Here is a 16,325-nt window from a genome sequence, read left to right on the forward strand (position 1 = left end):
CAAGGTGCTCATGCCTATATATAATTAAGTGTATATTTATATTTATTTTAATTTGTGTATTAAATTGTGCAGACATACAGGCCTATGTGATGAATAAACATTGATTATAAATAACAATAATATCTGAAAGCTGGTTTAACCCGAAGGGGTCTTCAGCTTACATATGAAACATTGAAAAAATAATTAAACTTGCGCATTTAATTGCAAGGAGGCAAAACGATCATCCAAGAGCATTACAATAGAGTTTGTCCATCATGTGTTTATATGTATATAAGAAATTATAGCATTTGTAACCAAATACAAACACAATGTTTAGGCATGAACTGATAAAGATTTGACATTATAATGCAAAACTTTTACATACATTTTGACAATCAAAAATTATAATACACAAGGTTAGGCTAAATGATCAATATTAGCTTTATAATTATAAACACTCTTCATTGGCCCAGTGTTTATCTAATTTTGGACTTAAAAGCATTAAAGGGAAAAACAACGAATTCTGGAAGCAGATTATTCAATGGAAATGTATGCCCACTCATGTTCTGGGTTGGCCGACAGTACCAAGTAGTTCACCATATCAATGTATGAAATACTGGGAAAATCCTCAATATTTTGACTGAATGCATTCTGCATCTGGTATGGATCTAGGCCATCAATTAGATCGAGTTTCTGCTTGTAAAAACGCCTATCATCACCCGACAATTGTTTGACAAAGTCGCTCTCATTGTCCATATTCGCTGTAGCAGCTGCCATGTTTTCGCTTTGTATGCCCTCCAGCATAGCCGCCGGCGATTCCCAGTGACGTCATTGAAAGGACTCTATAACACCGTAATCTTGGCAGCACTTTATTATTCTTTCGATGTTGCCACAATAATGCAAAACAAAATATTTATAATTTAAATAACAATTGGGACAAGAACCTGGGAGAAAATCCACAGGAATTGATGTCAAAGTGTATGGTGAATGAGAAACCACACCAGAAGTTGAAGGTTCACGCGCTTCCATGGCTGTCAAAACAATGAAATGTTAGCGATGAAAATTGTGTGAAAAGTGTCGAAACGTGTTCAGTTTCCTGGAAAAACTGTCACCTGATTAGGTATTCAAGTCATGTGATTCTAGATTTGTTAAAATGCTAGTCCCAAGTAAAATGGGGATAATCATCATTGGTTAAAAACTATGACGTATAATACAGTCCATGATGTAATAATGACTTAAGCTGTGTTTTTAACGTACAAACGAACAAACGAGAGCTCAGTCTGAAGGATTTTTTGAGAGATGAAGTCGAAGAACTGAGTTTTTTTTTCAGATGGGTCAAATTTAATTTTGATTTTTAAACCACTTCTAGACCTAGCGCCGCCTAGATTTATATATCAAACGAAACCTTGGACTTCCCTCGTTTTAGTGAAAGTACTGGAATTTGAAAACTTGCTGGCGGAGCTACTGTATAACTTAGCCTAACAAATTCCATTAACAGTTAAAAAATCCATAGAAAAATATATATTAGAGAAAACGAAATTTAGCCCATACGGCAGGATTATTTTGACCAACTACCGACAAACAATATTTGATTATCCTGAAGGACCTGTTTGTACCTTCCAGTATAATTATAACACAAAAACTATAAATATATAAACGTGCACACAAGAGGGACAAATTTGTGTAACTGGCAATGGGTGACGCTCTTCTTTATCTAGGCTACACAAGATTAGAAAACGGATTTTGAGCGAAGCGAAAAATCTATTTTTGGGTGAGATAGCCATGGCGTCCTGATGGAAGGTTCCTTTTTGGTAGCTTCCTTGGGTAAATAACTACTAAGATATTCCCAGAGAATTTAACCACAGGTTATCACAGAATTCTAACTTCTGGAGCGAGTATCCTAAAGGTTTCCCTTTAAGACATCGTATATCAACAGGGGACGCATGTATTAACGCGCCACATAGCTATCTACACCCCGAACAGAGATAATGCTTCGGTGTGTGAAGGCGGAGAATAGCTGGGAGCCGTTCCATAGCTAATCTCATCCGTGGCTACTTTTGGTACTCGAGACGTAAACAAACAGGCGCCATTGCTTAAATGACGTCACGTCCGTCTTCATCCTGAAGCCAGTTGCTTGCCGATCACCATGATACAGCAGAGCAGGGTGGGACCTAAAAACTGGACGAAGTAGCAGGGAGGGTCCATCAGGACGCCATGGCTATCTCACCCAAAAATAGATTTTTCGCTTCGCTCAAAATCCGTTTTTTGGGCTCAAGCCATGGCGTCCTGATGGAAGAATACCAGAGAATCAATGTATCGTGGTAGATTTTCCCCTATTGGTAAGTGCCAAGGGCTTTGAACAAATAGCATAGTAATCTTAGTAAAGAACCGTAGGGAAGAATCTTCCTGCCCCCCTTGGCAGTGAAGTTCCCACGGGCCATGCCTACGTCAAAGTGGTTATTGAAGGGCTATTCACCCTGATAGAAGAACCTGAAGAACTTGGAGACGAGACTGAATGGTTGGCATTCGTATCGGAACATCCTGGAAGGCAGACCAGTGGTGGTTGGACACTGTGTGCTGAGAAGGTTGGTTTCGTCTCCAGGGTATGAAGAGTAAGTATTCGTATTGGAATATTACATTGTCAGAGTGGATATAAATTAAGGGTTAGTACCTTAATTTCTCCATGAACCATAAGGAAAGGGGATAATAAAACTATGACAGGCATGTATTTCATAGTAAGTAGGAGCTGATTGAGACGCACAAGTAATAAAATAGAAATTTTATTTCACAATTGCAGAAATTAAATGAATTGCAGCAATAAGTAAAGTTCATTTACAGTAATTACAATGTACATAGTAATAAAGACTTGCTCTTGAATCTGAGAGGGAATTTCAAATTTATTAGTAGGCACTCGTTCTCGAGGAACGTTAGTCTTTGATTAAAACACATCATGCTCAGGGCATGCGGCACTTGTGTGACAACTATGACATTTCACCTGGGATAAGAACAGTTATAAAAGCACTAAGTGTTTTCGACATCCCTATGTATCGCTCGAGGGTCAACATAGGCACCCGAAGAGTTAGAGTCCCAAGTAACTCACTGTTCTATGCAGAGTTAGGTGCAGGTTTCATAACACTACCTGCGGCTACCACAAAATGTTTGACTTCGTGCACTTGTTTCGCATAATGTTTAAAAAAAACGCGCGAGGACTTCCAGCCTGTGAAGCTTTTAAGGCTTTCAAAGTCCATACTCTGAAAGAAATTCAGAGACGATGCAACTTTCCTAGGATCCGCTCTGCGAATGAAGTAGGTGATTTTCGCTCTTAATTGTTTCAGTGACAGGTCGCTGCCCGATGTTTCTCCTTTGAAGAGTTGGCCTCCACCAAAGTTCGAAGTTCTGGAAAGATAGACCTTGAGGCTCTCTACTGGGCATAAAGAGGCATCTTCCTTCAGGGGGCATATTCTCCAGGGGCCCCATCTTTTGGTGGATAATTCATTTTTGGCGAGAAATGTCGGATCGGGGGAGAGGGTAATGTCTCCTGTATCAGTAAACAGGATGTGACCCTCTTCTCTCGATAATGCCACTATTTCGCTGACTCGGGCTCCTGAGGCAAGAGCAAAGAGAAATATAACTTTCTGAGTCAGATCCTTGAGAGGGCATGAATCATTATCCAAGTTGGAGGCGAAATGGAGCACCTTGTCCAATGACCAGGAGATCGGTTTCGGTGGGGGTGCTGGGCGTAGACGAGCGCATGCTTTCGGTAGTTTATTGAAGATGTCGCTGGACAGATCAATTTGGAAGGCATACAGAATTGGTCTAGTCAAGGCCGATTTGCAAGTTGAAATCATATTGGCTGCTAATCCCTGTCCATGAAGGTGAATGAAGAAGGACATGCAGAAATCAATTGTGATTTCTTTAGGATTTTTTGTCTTGACGAAAGAGACCCATTTTCTCCAAGATGATTCGTATTGCCGTCTTGTGGATTCGGTCTTGTATTCCTCGAGGAAGTCTAGACTTTTCTTCGAGATCCCAAACCTCTTCTTTGCGGCTAGGGAGAGAAAATCATGAGATGAAGGTCCTTGATTTTCGATGATGAAGCGAAGACAGTCGACTTCTGTACTTGTTGGGAGAGAACTGGGCCCGGGAGAGGGATCAGCTTGGGCTGCAGCTCCAGGACCAGGGGGTACCAGTTGCTCCGGGGCCACTTGGGAGCCACTAGGGCCGCTGTCCCTTTGAAGGTTCTCAGCTTGGAGAGGACTTTCAGCAGAAGGTTGGTGGGAGGGAACAGGTAGATCTTGGACCATCTGTTCCAGTCCAGTGACATGGCATCCACTGCTTCTGCCTTGGGGTCCTCGTACGGGGCCACATACCGAGGAAGTTGATTGTTGTCGCTCGTTGCGAAGAGATCTATCTGAAGTTCTGGGACTTGGTGAGAGATGAAGGAGAATGATCTTGCGTCTAGAGACCATTCCGACTCTATCGGGTTTGTTCGAGATAGAGCATCCGCTGTCACGTTGCGGAATCCTTGTAGGTGAACTGCAGACAGGTGCCATTTCTTCTTCTCTGCCAGACGGAAGATTGGGAGAAGCACCTGATTTATCTGGGGCGATCTTGAGCCTTGGCGATTGAGACATCGAACTACCACCGAGTTGTCTAGGGTTAGACGAATGTGGATCGAGGGAGGCGGGGATAGTTTCTTCAGAGTTAGAAGGACCGCCATGGCCTCCAAGATGTTGATGTGGAACGTCTTGAACAGGGGAGACCAAGTGCCTTGAGCCTGTTTTTGGTGGGAGTGACCTCCCCAACCCTCCAGCGAAGCGTCCGTGTGGATGTTGAGTGATGGAGGTGGGTGTTGAAGAGGAAAGGACCTTTTCAGGGCCTTTGCTTCCGACCACGGCTTGAGGAGAAGTCGAAGTCTGTTTGGGAGCCGTCTCTTGAGGTCTCTTCGAGCGATGGATGCAGAACGTCTCCAGACTCCCGCGGCATCCTTTAGCTGTGCACGAAGCACTGGGTTTGTTACTGAGGCGAACTGTAGAGAGCCTAGAACTCGTTCCTGCTGGCGTCTTGAGATCTGTTTGGATTTCAGTAGTCGCTTGACAGACCCTGCTATTTCCTTCCTTTTCTTCTGGGGGATGGAAAGGCGGTGTGACTGAAGGTTCCATTGGATTCCTAACCACTGGAACTTCTGAGCTGGAGAGAGGCGAGATTTCTTCTCGTTTATCTTGAATCCCAGGTGTTCTAGGTACTGGGTGACTTTGCTGCAGGATTTTAAACAATACTCGGGCGATGGAGCCCAAACTAGCCAATCGTCGAGGTAGGCCATCACCTGGACGTTTCGGAGGCGGAGCTGTTGTACTATGGCGTCCGCCAGCTTTGTGAAGATCCGAGGGGCCACATTGAGGCCGAAGGGCATGGCCCTGAAGGCGTAGCTTTTCCTTTGGAGTCGAAATCCTAGGTAGGAGGAAGCGTGATGGTTCATTGGAACGTGCCAGTAGGCATCCGCCAGGTCTATGGAGACCGTGTAAGAACCTCGAGGCAGAAGGGTCCTTATTTGTTGAAGAGTCAGCATCTTGAACTTGTCGTTCGCTATGAACTTGTTGAGGGGGGATAAGTCCAGAATGACTCTGAGTTTGTCGGAGTCTTTCTTGGGGACACAAAACAGTCTCCCTTGGAACCTGGTGGACTTTACCTTCCTTATCACCTTCTTGTTCAAGAGATCTAGGACATATTCTTCCAGAAGGGGGGTTGATTGTTGGAAGAACTGCTGGAATGTTGGGGGTGGTTGAGTCCAACTCCAGCCTAGACCCTTCTTGACGATGCTGTGTGCCCAGGGATCGAAGGTCCAACGATCCTGGAATTGGCGGAGTCTTCCTCCCACCGGAAGCACTTCATTGCTTCTGGTGTCCCGAAGGCTTGCTGCCTCGGCCGCTAGCTCCCTTTCCTCCTCTGCCTCTGGAGGGACGGTGAGACGCGTCTCTGCCTGCACCTCTGTTTGAGCCTCTACCTTTGGGACGAAAGGTAGTCGTCTGTTGCTCGAAAGCAGGGGTGAAAACCGGTGACTGTGACAATACCGGTTGGGTGACCAGTTGAAAGGTCTGTTGTGGCTGAGCTGCCACTTGGGAGGTAGCGGGTCCCGGAAACTGACGTCTTGGTTGACGTTGCTGGGGTTTCTGTTTTGAAGCTTTCCTCTTAGGTTGAGGTCCGTCGTCCTGAGAGGATTTTCTCTTCTTTGACATGCCCCACTTGTGGAGAAGGTTCCTATTCTCCGTGGCGGCTTTGTCGGTGATCTCCTTCACAAGGTCAGAAGGAAAGAGGTGTTTGCCCCAGATGTTGGAGGAAATCAGCCTCCGGGGTTCGTGTTTCACAGTGGCACCTGCGAACACGAATTCACGACAGGCTCTCCGAGCCTTCATGAAGTGGTACATGTCCTTCATCAGGGTTGCCATGTGGGATTTGGCAAGTACCATGTAGTGGTCTGGTACTCTGGTGTCACAGGCTATAATTTCAAGTTGGACTTGGTGGGACATGGATGCTGCGAGCCTCTCCTTCGTATCTTGTTCCCGACGAAGGAGGTGATCGTTAAGTTTCGGGAGGTCTTCATTAAACTGACGTCCGGCGACGTCAGGATCTAGCTTTCCCACGACGAAAGTATGCTGGATGTCCTTCCAGTGTCGGGCGTCGGGGGGAGTAACTATGGAGAAGGGTCTGCACTCCTCCAGTGCAGGGCAGGCTTTTCCCTCTTCCACAGCCTTGAGGCACGCAGCGAAGGCCTTTTCCATGAATGGAAGTACTGCATCCTCGGGTGCGACGTAGGTAGGGTGCTTCTTGCTCAGGGCCGGAAGCTTAGAGCAGGTAAAACCCCTACTTTTGAATGTGTTGGCTAGCATAGCCTGGGCCTTCGCGAGATCGAACACTATCTCTTCTTTCGGTTCGGTCTCTTCTTTAGAGGCAGGTTCAGAGCGAAGTCGGACGTAACAGTCCGGGTAGGCCTCAAAATTTGGGAAGAATTCCACGTCTTCCAGGGGGACCGAGCCGATCTTGTCACTGACGAAGATTCTGCCGGTCGCTATCACCATATGCTCAGCATACCTCCATGGGTTGGCATGAGAGCAAGCGGGGAGATCCTTAACCGAGATCTTCTTCGGTTCTTTGGATCCTATCATGGACCTGATGAACTCCTGATTCTCCTTCAGCTTGTCGTCCATGACGGCTTTAATCAACCGGAGCATTTCTTGGGTGGATGGTAAGGGTTCTGGGGTCGTGGAGGTAGACGGGAGAGACACTTCCGTCGGTGTAGGAGTAGGGGCGGTGATGGAAGGAGGAGCGACCTCTTGCTCCGACTCGGCGTATTCCACCTGGTCTTCATCATCTTCAGCTCCTTGAGCCATAAGGGTCTTCTTCGTACCCTCCGAGACATCCGACATGTGTTCATCATCATCGGAATCTAGGCGGCACTCGTGCATGGACTGGGCCATGACTACATCAGGTTCCACCGTAATTTGGACAGTGGGGATCAAATCCTTGGGCACCACAGAATCAGGGGAGGCCTTTGGGAACAGAAGTGACCTCAATTCTTCAGTGGCCAGGTACGGTCCGGTGGCATTCTTCTGGAAGCCACGCACCCATTTGCGTAGCTTCTCTCGAGCAATGTCCCTGACCTCTGCTGAGGGAGGGTTATGGAAGCCATCAGCTATGTGAGCCTGGCAGACCGTACAGTTCAGCGGGTCCCAGAATTTCAAATCCCCTTTCTTGTTAGCACAAGGGGCGTGAGTCCTGCAAGCCGTATGCCCGTAGAAGTGAGGGCGTTTCACAGTGCAGAAGTCGAAGTCACACTTCATCTGCTCCTCCTGTGGAAGAAAGAGAAAATGAGTATGGGGGGAGTCATAAGAATGGCTCTTAAGCTAAGTTAACATTAATCATTAATTTTAACTTGATAAAGGGTGTGATGCACAGAGATTGAAATAGTAAAGAAAACATACTCCATGCATCCCGCCCGGCTGGTTACCGCAAGCTTTATCATTGGATAATCCGAGATGGCCGAAGGCACAGGATAGTATTCCGTAGAAGTCCATAGGGCAATGGAATTCCATGGAAATTGCCAAGGATAAGTTTGGGACCGAGGCCACTCAGTCCTAAATTAGGGGGCTAAAGGCTCCCCTAGGATAACTGCTTCCGGCAACCAGCCGCGCTAAGATACACGCAGCATGCTGGAAATCTGAAGAATGCAAAGGGACAGCATGATTACCAATAGAGCAGTACCAAGGTACTGATCCAATAGCGTAAACAGGCCATCTGTTTGTAGTGTAGGGCTATCAGTATTCATATGATAGCTAGTGGAAGGGGGTGCAAGTAGTCTTGACGCCTCCGGGGGGTTCCGGCAGACCTCCGGAATGCCGGAGGCCGCTCCAGCAGAGTTTCTGGCATTAGGACAGACGATATAAGTCAAGAGTAATACCAGGGTGGCGGCCGCCGGCACAACGGCGGCACGCCGGCAGAGGGAGCGGCGGCTCCGGCAGTCGGAGGATGCCAGATTGGTGACAGGGACAAGGATGGTTATAGCGGAACCAGGTTGCCGGCAGTGGATGCCGGCACTCCGGTGGCCGACCGGCAGGCGGACGGCGAAGCTATGAGGAAGGAGAGCCATCGGCAGGAAGCCGGCGGCAGTCGGCAGTCCCCCGGCACACGGGGGGCTGGCGGCCATGAGGTAAGGGGAGAGTCACCAAGGTAGGAGGTGGGTATCGCCGACAGTGGAGGCGGCAAGGGACCGGCACCCGGATAGTGAAAGAGACAGAGGGAGGGATGTAAGAAGTCCAGTCATGGACTCCCAGACATCCCCCCCTGAGAGGGTGTACCCATGATCGAGGCTGGCTCTATCACCCAGAAGCAGGGGCCTCAGAGGACCGGGAGCTAGGGTAGCCCAAGGGAGGGCTAGGGGACACCCAAAGAGGGGGAGACCTCTACATACAGAACACATCCAGTGGCTAACCCCATAGGACACTATGAAGGGTATATGTACCAGAGCGGACTGCACATAGAAGCTCAAGGTAGCCCTATCACTCCACCCTAAGGAGGAGTTGTAGGACAGGGGACAGATGGGTATAGACTAACCTAAGTGTAGGCTAGGCCATACAAGAGATAGGTGGGGAGGAGAGAAGAGAAGAGTCTTCCATGGAAGGGGTTCTGTACCAGAGCGGCCACTAGGAAAGGGAGGACACTCCCTAACCTAAGATAAGGCAGCCTGGCTGAAACGGTGCATGGGTACAGTTTCAGCAGGGAACAGAATTACCCTTCCAAAACCTAACCTAGAGCAGGGCTAAGAGCCCTGAACTAGGAAGGATAGAAGACATATCGCTATCGCAGGACAGTCGTAGACTAGTCCTAGCCATAGAGGAAGGGCTAGCCGTTCCTCACTCTCAGGCGCAACCCTAAGGGGGGTTCATTCCCTTAGGGAGGACTGAGAGGCGATAATATACTCTGGTAGGCGCTTGATCCCTTTACGTAGTAAGGGAAGCAAGGCTATACAGAGGGAATGCCAAGGGCAGGGGGATGAAGGAAGCATATAGGGGTCCTACAAGTAGGTTAGGTTAGGAAGGAACACTAACTAACCTATCCCCTATATGGTCCCTGAAGGCGAAAACACTTGCATCACAGTCAATAGTATTGTAAAATAATGCCACTATCTTCATAACTTAGCCTAGGATCACTAATAAAATCATGCATGAACACTGATATATAGGCACTCTGGCCTGGGGGCTATAGTAGCCAACTGGTATGAGGTCAATCGATGACCGATAAAAAAGCGTCAAAGCACGATATAAAAGTTCCTAGCTATGAAGACTAAATAAACTAATGTTATCGATTAGTAAATGAGGCTGGAAGCGTTGTTGTGGCTAACTAAATAAGGCATGCATAACAACAACGACGCCATAAAATGGCGGGTCCGGTAGAGGCACAGCTCTGCCACAAAACAACAAATATCTCGGAAAGTAATATTTACTTTACGGTCAGAGCTTAACTAAACAATACTGGAACCTTGTACTCAACTTTCCAGAAGAAGGCGAGGCCGAAGGTAGCGACATAATAGAGATGCAAAGCGATAAGTAAAGCACAGGGAAAATCCGTCTAAGTAGGGCGAGCTACTGAACAAAGGATGAAGACGGACGTGACGTCATTTAAGCAATGGCGCCTGTTTGTTTACGTCTCGAGTACCAAAATTAGCCACGGATGAGATTAGCTATGGAACGGCTCCCAGCTATTCTCCGCCTTCACACACCGAAGCATTATCTCTGTTCGGGGTGTAGATAGCTATGTGGCGCGTTAATACATGCGTCCCCTGTTGATATACGATGTCTTAAAGGGAAACCTTTAGGATACTCGCTCCAGAAGTTAGAATTCTGTGATAACCTGTGGTTAAATTCTCTGGGAATATCTTAGTAGTTATTTACCCAAGGAAGCTACCAAAAAGGAACCTTCCATCAGGACGCCATGGCTTGAGCCCAAAAACAACATATTCTCGACTTCTTTTTTTTTTTTTTTGGGGGGGGGGCGGTATATTTTACGCTCTTAGTCTACAGTATATGGTTATCGCTTCGGTCTGATCATAACAGCTCTCAAGGGTGTCCTTTTAGCTCGGAAAAGTTTCCTAATCGCTGATTGGGTGGACGAAATAATTCTAACCAATCAGCAAGCAGGAATCTTTTTCCGAGCTGAAAGGGCACCCCTTCGAGTCAGTGGAAATGCGCATCATTAAAAAAATTGAGTATGGGCGATGAATATATAAACGTACACACAAATTAGTAGGATCAACATATACGACTAACAAGGCGTGACGGTGTTTATACAAGATTAGCTACACTGTTTACACATTTTACGCCTTTGCTCTACATAATTATCATCTCTAACACTTTATGCATCTTCCAGCGTAATCATTACCAATTATATAAATATCAACCAGCAGGTAATGATATAAGCAAACCATACCTTACAGAGATGTGACGCACTTATTTCACAAAATCTGCTTGTACTTTGCCAGTCCTCATAAATATATAGAAAATGGAGATGATGATGTTCAAATAATCAAATAAGATGATAAAATTTAATGGTAAATTTACCTAGAAATTTTTTTTTTCAATTCTTGAAAATGAATAAGAAAATAAGTAATCAGGTCGGGAAAAAGAATGCCTATGGGATCTAATGTAGTAATGTACATATAGAAAAAGGCCATTTCAGCCCAAAAAAAAAATATATTTTTTTTTTCATTAATAAACTATTTAAAACATAAAATATAGACATTATAAAAAAGAAAAAAAAAGACTATAAACTTAATTTGGACAATTTCAACCCTAGGTCGTGAGTTGCACCCACTAAGCAGATGTGGGAAGTTGAAGTTAAAAAATAGTAGACAAAATCAACTTGCAGTAGGTCTATGTTCTAATTAGAAATGTTCTCAGACTATAAAATCAGGCGACAATGAATATTCTGCCAAGTCAATGAGCACTTTACTGACACAATTCATACAAACAGTAAATTTTTTATATCATTGGGATGCAGTGCTCTCTCCATGGCCGCCTCCTTGTTAGCTTTGGCGATAGACTCTTCTGTGTAAGTATCTGTCAGAGAGGTAACTTGGATGGACTGGTGCAGAGACTTTGTTGTGCTGTCACCCAAAGCATAGAATTCGATGCTGATCTCTTTTGTGACCATCAGGAACCCATTGTCCGAAAAGAAACCCGAATCGTCAACCTCCACCCAGACGAAGAGAGCCACTTGGTTGGATAATAAAGTGATGGTAAATGTGTTGTTACTAATGTCAGTGCGATGTGGACCAGAAATTGACAGAACCTATTAGAAAAAATGGTGAAAAATATTTTGCTGGATATTTCTATTTTCATTTGGTATTACATTGCAATTAGCCAAAACCAATATGGCCGGTGGAAATTGAGATTAGAATTAATAACCGGTGATGAAGTGTGGGACAGAGATAGATAGAGAACGCTTGGCAGAAACCTCGACCCCACATAAAAGTGGGACAAGATGCAGACAAAGAAGAAGATTAGGTATTGTATTGCAATGATGGTAAATCAGCTTAAATGAGTGTGGATTATGCAATGAGGATTAAGTTATTACTTTCATATGATCCATGTATAATTCCCAACTGATGTTATATCCAAATTACATTACATTACCTCCACAGTTGCTTTCTGAAGAAGAGCATCTTTGGGCTGGCCCAAAAGTTGGAAGTTTGTGTCCATAACAATCTCTTCCTCTGCACTGCTTCCAGAGGCCCCAGCAATTACGAAGCAGACATCTACTTCGTCATGCAGACCGGACTGACAGTGCTCTGCCAGTTTCAGGTCATCCCAAATGTTGTAGTGTGCAACCACGTTTGCTTCCATGGCAATCTGAAAAAAGTTGGTACTGTTCAAAAGTGAAAATTACTTGCGAATTAACTTTTCCTAAAACGGTATATGGTAGGTTCATACATCCAATGGAAATGCAGTTGCTTGAGACTAGAATTATTTTGATAAATCTTACAAATAATGTTACCTTGTTCGGACATTTTAAATGAACTTTGGAATGAGAACTAGTGTATAGTTGGTAATATAACTGTCAAGTTATGTCTACTGAGATTTAAAGTACTAAAATAAAAAAAAATCTCACTCGTACTATGTGCAAATTTCAGTAGCAAATTCTAGACTGTTTATAATTTGGAGATTACTTCTATTTTTTTTTTGTATGCGGAGACCAATGGGAATAACAATCTAAGGCCATTGTTGAACAAATTTTAATACACACGTGGAAAAGGTTAACAACTGAAAGAGAGAGAGAGAGAGAGAGAGAGAGAGAGAGAGAGAGAGAGAGAGAGAGAGAGAGAGAGAGAGAGAGAGAGAGAGAGTGTGTGTGTGTTAGCTACATGTAGGCCTACATATATGTCTTTTAGATACAATAAATATAAATTTTATCACAAATGTGCACGAAACCTACTTCAGCACCAGTACTAAAATTAAAACAGTTTTGTCCAGTTAAATCCACTTTCATTTTTGAAATGAATGTAGACACGCATTTCCAATTGAAAAAAAAGAGTAACCCCACATAAAATAATCAGACAAGATTAAACATTTTAATTTCAAACTCACAGCATCAACAGTAGTGTTAAAGTAAGCGACTGGCCCCATCCGGTCATAACGATACAGCATAACAGACAGTGTAATCCCACCTATAGATTCGTACGAGTCATTGATGACAGAAACTTCAATCTGGAGAGAGAGAAGATTTTTGAGAAGCTAACTTTACTGGCCGCTGTCCTGGAATATATTTTGTCCATGGGAAGATTATAAAAATGCATCTAAACCCACAACATGTGGAACAAGTATATTGTAGAGGTTTATGCATAATTCAATAAGAGAAATAACAAAACTAATAGTAGTATATTGTACACGATTAGGCCTACTGACCAACAAGCTTAGCATCACTGAATTATCAAAACTTTCATCTTCCCAAATTACCTATCTCGTTATGATATCTTAGTTTGAAGATAACATAAACACACTGGACTTTTCGCCTCACAGTTGACCTATGTCATGTTTTGAGCATCAATTTTGGAGAAGCTCCACTCCGCCACAGCTACTGCCCAGATCGATAAGGAAGGAACATTTTCAAAGAGAACAACCCGGATCTTAGGATTGTCACAAAAGATTTCCCAAGATAGTATGTCACAACTCAATCCCCGTCATTCTTTCGGATATTAATTCAGATAAATTAATCACCTCCAATTCCAGATCCATGCCTTCTGGATAATTTCTTTGTGAACATCTAAAATATGCATTACTTCCATTTTTTGAGAACTGACATCTTAAACTCAGTTTGATTTCTATGCTTCGTAACGAGTTTATCAATTGTATTAAAAATTCATTATGATGACTTAACTCAGTTTATAAATTCTGCTCAGCGTATTAAGTCATAGTCAAGGTTGTACTTTATAGCACAACTACCACTATTATGGTTCTGAGGACCAATGAAGCTTTGCAGTTAAATTCAAAGCTAGTATTGTTTGGCATTGGGCTTCCATTCCCGCTTGTGTCTCAACCAGTCGACACAGTTGTAAATGGATGCTGCAGCCTGATTGGGTGTTTGGCTGAATTAGGCGAAAAAGGAGCGGGTGACTCTAAACACAATGTAGCACTTCCGTACCACATCTCTCTAAAAAAAGAATGTCCATAACATCATTCGATGGTTTAAGATTGACTTAGACTATGGTTGTATTCATCATTAGTGCCCAGGGTGTGTGTGCCACTTACGGCATTGCACGTCTCTTTTTCTCTTCCACATCACTTCAGTTCTTTCTAACCTTTAGTTTTCAAAAATATTTTATTTTTGGTCTTTTGTTCTTTTAAAAAAGGGGAATTTGGCATAATCTTCTACCTGGCATCTTAAATATCATGACAAGATTGCATCCAAACACTAGCTTAAAAAGTGTACTTAAATTACTTGAGAATAAAGGTGTTTTTCGTAACTACAATATAATTTAGCTATTAAAAATAGGAAAAATTGTAAATAAATTACTTACATCATCGCCATCCATGTAAAGGGAAATAAGTACTGGGCTGAAGAACTTCTTGACGTAGTAATGCAGCATTTTCCACCGACCTCCATACTCTACAAAAATAAATAACTTAAAAAATATTATCTATTATACATATTTCAATAAATGAATGGGGACTGCAATAGTTTAGACAGGATTGATAAAACTAAACTATGTAGATATAATGTTAAATTTCTAGTGATAAATGCCAATTCTGGAAATAAATAAAGTAATATTGTCTACATACTGTATGTATAAAAAGGCTAAAGTACAATAAAAACAAACAAAATAAAAAGAAATTTAAAAAGAAAAAATGATTTGCTCACAATGGTCACGATTGAGAGTGATTTTAAATATACCCTCAAGAACTGGAAAACAACTGAAAGAGAAACTAAAATGTTATAATTTCCACTAACAGTTAGAGTGACTTTCTTGTAAGATGAATTGGCTCCTTTTAAAAGATTGTGAAATTCGAAATTATTGGAAACTCAAAGATCGCTACCTGCAAACTTCGAGTAATATGAGAATGTTTATTACGACCTTGTAATTTTCTAAACTGGACATGCTTAGTATCCAACTACAGTATGGAATTTTTAAATTTCAAAATAAGAAATGTAAGTTTCTTCTAATAAATTTTACTTGTTTTAAACAATTCAATGGGAGCATATTGTAGATATTGTAATTTAAGGGAATAGGTTAAATGAATGTACAAGAAATTGCCAAGATTTTCTGTTTGGAAGCTACGGCCCTATTCATATCAACAAAAAAGATTGTTCCAGTTTACAGAGAGTTAATCTGCTATAAATCTCACCTATGGACGCCCAGGACGCTCCCTGCCAGATGTCATTCGTCTGCCAGTACAGAGCGCCGCTTATGTATCCTTCCCCTTTGCTGTTTATGGCGCTCATGCCTCTCCGGTAAAACTCGGATTCTGTCTTAATGGCCATGGCCTGGTGGACCTGTAGAAGCATCAGCGAGAGTCAAAGGTGCAACTATGATTGCTATTTGAAACAACATATTAACTGCGAAAAAAGCGCCCACAAAATCAACCGAACTGTAGCCATAAGCTGCAATCTAAGGAACGGAAGACAGGAACGTACAGGGGCACTCGAGGGTGATAGGATGTGTTACGGCTCCTTATTTATCTTTCCCCTTAGTGGATTAGACTGGGTAAGGTCTGTTTGGGGTGCAGATATCTATGGTTATCTTAGGATACGTCCCTGATTATACACGATATCTTCGGATAGTCGTCCCCAGGGGTTGGAACCCCGTGATACCTGACGGTAATTCTCTTGTAATATTAATCGCAGAAATATTATACTGTAGAAATTGCCCGAAGGAACTTCCATCAGGACGACATGGCTATCTCACCCAAAAATAATTTTTTCCTACGTCAAAATCCCTTTTAATACAGGTGGCAGGTGTTAGAACGGATATTAGATACACTTGCAGTCAGGCTACAGAAATATTAATGATGAGAAAACATTACCTATGTCATGAATTTAGAAAGTTTGGAATGTCCATTGACTTAATATAAATTAAAAAGAGGTAAACTAGTTTTCTAAATGTAAATAAAATGGAATGGACCATGGGTTATAGGTTTTACACTTAAAACTGGTTTGACATACTGTACATGGTATAAGAATCATGTTACCATTCTTTGAAAAAACAAATTTGTTTAAAATATCAAGATTACAGAATTTTTTGCGCTCAACCATATATGAACTGCAGCGAAAGCTATTATCTGCAATAGTAAAGCCTTAAT

The 16,325-nt window shown here is 43.1% G+C and overlaps 1 protein-coding gene across 3 annotated transcripts in view; it reads right to left on the minus strand.

The window, feature by feature from the left end:
- Nucleotides 1–11,462: 11,462 nt before the first annotated feature.
- Nucleotides 11,463–16,325, minus strand: part of beta-Man (beta-mannosidase) — a 98,966-nt gene continuing 94,103 nt past the window's right edge. For all 3 annotated transcript variants that reach the window (XM_068387051.1, XM_068387050.1, XM_068387049.1), the window contains 5 exons: nucleotides 15,372–15,519; nucleotides 14,546–14,634; nucleotides 13,116–13,235; nucleotides 12,165–12,380; nucleotides 11,463–11,820 (listed from right to left, as the gene is read on the minus strand). In XM_068387051.1, the coding sequence (XP_068243152.1) occupies nucleotides 11,491–11,820; nucleotides 12,165–12,380; nucleotides 13,116–13,235; nucleotides 14,546–14,634; nucleotides 15,372–15,519 (903 nt within the window). In that variant the 3' untranslated portion in view covers nucleotides 11,463–11,490. The remainder of the gene's footprint in view (nucleotides 11,821–12,164; nucleotides 12,381–13,115; nucleotides 13,236–14,545; nucleotides 14,635–15,371; nucleotides 15,520–16,325) is intronic.

This window comes from Palaemon carinicauda, chromosome 14, assembly GCF_036898095.1.
Source record: "Palaemon carinicauda isolate YSFRI2023 chromosome 14, ASM3689809v2, whole genome shotgun sequence".
Lineage (NCBI taxonomy): Eukaryota > Metazoa > Arthropoda > Malacostraca > Decapoda > Palaemonidae > Palaemon > Palaemon carinicauda.